General features: G+C 36.0%; 1 protein-coding gene across 1 annotated transcript in view; it reads left to right on the top strand.

The window, feature by feature from the left end:
- The first annotated feature begins 4,109 nt into the window (after positions 1-4,109).
- Positions 4,110-5,000, top strand: part of LOC147468474 (vacuolar ATPase assembly integral membrane protein VMA21 homolog) — a 6,689-nt gene continuing 5,798 nt past the window's right edge. Inside the window, exon 1 of the mRNA XM_086553224.1 lies at positions 4,110-4,269. Within this exon, the coding sequence (XP_086409350.1) occupies positions 4,210-4,269 (60 nt within the window). The 5' untranslated portion in view covers positions 4,110-4,209. The remainder of the gene's footprint in view (positions 4,270-5,000) is intronic.

Below are 5,000 nucleotides of genomic sequence, written 5' to 3'. Positions count from 1 at the left end.
AAGTTTCTTTACGGTTACGTAAATCGCTGATCTGTCAAGAAAACCGGTGACAAGACTTCAGGATACTTCATAGTTTAGTTCTGGTTTTGCATGAGTCGTAGGGAATTTTCACGTCTGCTTATTGAGTGTAAGTTGTTTTGATGTAGTCTGCAGGCTTCTTGGGTTCATTATGATTATATATGGTGTCATGCCCACCATTTCAGGCCGCCCCCCCCCCCTCACTTTGAAGAATTCGATAAATTGGTAGCCTATTGTGAAACTTTAGCGCTCGCTTGGTATTCCTCATCATAGGGGCCTGACAGGTATATCTGATCAATTTAGAAATGACGAGAAAAAAACTGAAGTGACTTTAGTCCAACCTAGAGTCATTATTTGTCAGTAGTTTTGTTATTTATTAAGGTCTTTTTGGCCCATTTGGTTTTCACTTCTGATCCTTGGAATGATTAAGTAAGCCACTCGAGGTTAAAAGGAAACTTGGTCATATCCAAACCACATATATTTACACTTATTTACTATAAAAAAAAAAAAAAAAAAAAAAAAACATAAGAAAAGGACACATCACAAACAAAATATAAATAGGGTAATATTGTGCGGCGTGAAGCAGACAGTATTGTTGGTGTTGTCGGGTTGTGACGCCGGAAGTTGTAGCACCAGAGACTGTGGCGCCAGGGTACACCTGTCCAATTATAACACTGCGATGGTCAGACAAGCAGGAATTCCAGCTTAAAGTCAATATTCACCAATAGAGGCTGAAAAAAAAACAATGTAGAAAACTGGCAGTTCTATTTTCATAAGTTTTATAATATATACACTTGGATATATTAGAAGTGTACCAGAAGAGATTTTATAAATTGCAATATACTCATATGAGTGTAAATAGGCGAGAAGTATGGAGCTAAGTGACCGCCCATGCTGAGTGGGTCACCTACGCTGCTTTGGTGGCGGGAAAGCAAAAGGTATTCACACACGCACAGGCACGTAACACGCACAAACAAATGGTCAATCAATGACAGGAAGCAACGATTGATATGAAACCACCACCAGATTATATCACCAGACAAAACCCTATACATTATTCACATTTGACATCCGATTATAAAACTGTTATGACTCAACTTGAGTTAAATTGACCGCTGTATCACTTTCAGTCTCTATTGATTATGTCAAGATTGTCTTAAATATATCTTTATCATTAATTGATTTCATTGACCAATCTTTTTTTTAAAGTTTCAATTTTCATTTAATCTACTTTACACAACTGGAGAAGTAATTGTTGTGGACGAAATGCCAAGATCGAAATTAATCTACCTGCTGTACCTGTAAGTACAGAAAACAACAACTGGATTCTACGGGGTGGAGATATAGTCGCAAGATGACTATGGGGGTGATGACGGTTGATGGCATGGCAGGGGGGAGGGGCTAAAGAATCCGATCTATTTATGATTTTCTACTAATACGTGAACGGTCGCTTACAAGAATATCGTGTATTTCTGTTTTAGAAAAAACAAGCCCCAGACAGGTGGCAAAGGGGGGAGGGGGGCACCAGGCACCACTGAGGATTGGGGAGAGGGCACGGCCACCAAGTTTCCCCCTGTGGTGACGCCCCTGGGTCAGTGCCCTTTCCTCATCTCCAAAATATTGACGCCAATTCACGCCCATTAGGGTGCAATATTTTGGGGTTGCCGTATGTGTAGTCGGGAAAAGTTATAAAATTACCAAAGTCCATAACCAGTTTAAAATACATTTTGTCGCCTCGTGTGGTTGTCACGTGAACGTTCGTATAAATCTGTTGTGGAAGATGGCATGAATATTCATGGTACAATGTAACATGAGCATGGCACACCTAATTCGAATGACGATGGGTAGGTGTCAGACAGTATCGCTTACAATGTTTAATCATTACTGAACACCATGCAGCATAAGAGAAAGACACAGCCAATATGCGCCAATGGAATCAGGTTGGGTTTACACAAGCATTGTGACGAGTCAAAGGGCATTATTTTATACACGTAGCTAGACTGATTAGATTCTCTTATTTCCACAATATGGGAAAAAAAAGAGGTAGCAAAAGATCTGTGTCAACAGTTACTTAGATTTTGTAAATATCTTCCTTTAATGCATGAAGCACTGTGACTAACAATATGCATACCAAATACTTTCAAATAAGGCGATTATTACGTCTTACCACGATGTACCTTCTTTTACCATTAAAATGACCCTAATTTAACTTATATTCTATAGTGCCATAATTCTGCTATCTTTAGGCCTTATCTGCAGCGGCAATTTCTTGAAATCATTTCACTTCATGGGCACTGCCGGACGTACGACGGCGAAAGTATCGTACCGCTTGAACAAAACCAGCCGTCACGCTCACAGAGCGACCCGTGCCTCTGTGGCGCGCCTTTGAAAAACATTTTTTTTACAGTTATTTGCTTCTTCTTCTGATGAAAAACACTTTTAAGTTCATAAAATACATTTCTTCTTTGCTTTAGTAATTCATATCGGAATGTGATTCTGAATATGTTAACAACATATTACTTTAAGCATGAAAAAAGTTTATTTCTTCAAAAAACTAGTTGTGCAGAGTAGCAGCCAGTAAATAGATCTTATTTGTGTAAATATAGAATTCATTCCATGACACATCAATCAAAGCAAAATTCATTCTAGGCTTATTCACCTAGGTATGCTATACTTTTCATGATATTTTCATTGCAACAAAAGTTATCCTCGCATATTGTGCTTGTATTATAGAAGTCTTGTTTAAAATGGATATCGCACAACACACAAAATTATTATTATTTGCAAACATTATAGGTTATCACAGTAAATAATACTAAACTCAGGTATTTTATTGTTTTACATGAGTTACCGACTTGATTTACTTCAGTTTTCTCTGAAGAGAGCCTTTGCTGCCCATCAAATCTAAACAAATTCGAACGCCTTACTCTGATTGTGACTATATACTTCAATAGCCTTTGATTACCAGTCTGCCCTGAGAATGAACATAAAAATACACCCAATAGACTTTTTGTTGTTGTTTAAATGTTTTTCATGTCAAACACTTAGTAAATTCAGTTTCTTACGAGTTAAAAAGTAAATGTAATCCAAGCCAAAGGATTCAAACAATTATTTATCACCCATTTATCAAGGCTACATATGGTGGTATTTGTTTTATATTTTCACGCATGAACTGGAGTCTCGAAATATGCAGTATATTATACATCATAATCTTACTTCAATGTTACATAAATTTTGTTGTAAACCATCATTGAGATACTCTTTAAACGATTAAATGAGACGACATAAAATAAAAATCAGGAAATATTTGGCATTTTCGCCATTCGGAGATGGTTCGCGCATGCGTGTTGGCGCCCCTAAAGGATAGGTTGGTACGCGTGGGCGGGTGGTGCTCTTTGGCAATAGAATCTGAAATACGGCAGCAAGTTATTGCGAGTTTTTGGCAATTATTGCAGATAATGACGCTGCAGATAAGGCCTTTTTGTCGCAAACGCACTATATATATGTGTTAACATTTGCATTTTCAATATTGCATTCATGTTATTATGTAATTTCATTTTAAGAAATATATGGATGGTTATTCATTACCATCCTCGTTATCAGACATTTACTGTATACAATTGCCATGACTATGCAGAACTTCAGGCTTTCCGATTCTTTTCTATTGAGGAAACGATTATTTAAAATGACTTAATTGTTATTCAAGAGAAGAATATACCTGAACAGTTGGATAGATGGATAAATAGACGATTGATATAGAGAGATTCAAATAGATGACAGGAAAAAAGGTAAACAATCAAAAAGAAATAGATGTGGCGATGAGGAGAGGGTTGGGATCACAGTAAAATACAGAAACTGTGATGAAGAGAAAAATAGAAAGATAATACAAAAAGGAAATTAGAGAAAAACTCAAAATATATGAAAAGAAAATGTTAAAATCCATTATTACCACGCAATTACCTTATTCTTCCAGATTAACGCAATTAAAACCTCAGCAACCGACACAATTAACTAATCCTCCATTTAACAAATAGACAAATAAAAAAAATAAAATAAAAATAGTAAGTCGAAAAGAAAATAATTTTAGGCCCGCAGCCCCCGTGACGCCGCGGCAGCTGATCACAAGACAATTGTTGACAAGACCGGTGCTCGTCTGCGTATTCCGACTACCTGGTTTTGTTCTTATCTCTCATGGATTCAAAGGGCTATGTTACTTCCGTTCCAGGTGGTGATAGCTTCCTTGGAGATTCGGTGAGTCGATTTGTGCGTATGTTTATGTCGTCAGAACTTGGGATTAAAGAAATAATTGATGTAAACTAATGAGATTTGAAATTTGATATCTAATCACCTGTTTCATGGCTGATGTAGGAGTATCAGCTTTACTTGGCAATGGTTACGCTGTAGTGGATTGTCTGGGATAAACGTCATCACTGTAAATCAACTAAGTTGATATGATGATAAACGTAAAATAGATTTATGATGTATAATGTTTTAGTCATCCATTTGTAACATATGTCTAAAATCACTTAAATAAATACAGACAAATGCTAAATGTTCACATACACTCATAATGACTCACAAAACTCTTTTACTTTTGATTTATTCTTGAATGTCTTTTTGTGTTCAACTTGATTCCACAAGAAAATGACTGCATCTGATGGCAGGCTCACAATCTTAACACCAGAACACTAACCTTCAAAATTTACCCCATTTGTTAATACAACCCTATTCCATGTGAAGTACAAGCTTTGCATGGTATATACATATATGTATATACATATATATATATATACATACATATATATATATATATATATATATATATATATATATATATATATATATATATAATAGGTAAATTTTCTGAATAACGTCGCATCACTAAATACCACAAAAGTGGTATCGATTGTTTCCTCTCAACCTCTTCTATATATATATATAGTAGAAATAATGCGCGATTCCACTTCTGGACCCCACAAGCT

This window comes from Penaeus japonicus, unplaced genomic scaffold, assembly GCF_977035675.1.
Source record: "Penaeus japonicus unplaced genomic scaffold, GWHDUDI00000001_assembly GWHDUDI00000028, whole genome shotgun sequence".
In the NCBI taxonomy this organism is placed as follows: domain Eukaryota; kingdom Metazoa; phylum Arthropoda; class Malacostraca; order Decapoda; family Penaeidae; genus Penaeus; species Penaeus japonicus.
This window is presented reverse-complemented; position numbering and strand designations above follow the sequence as displayed.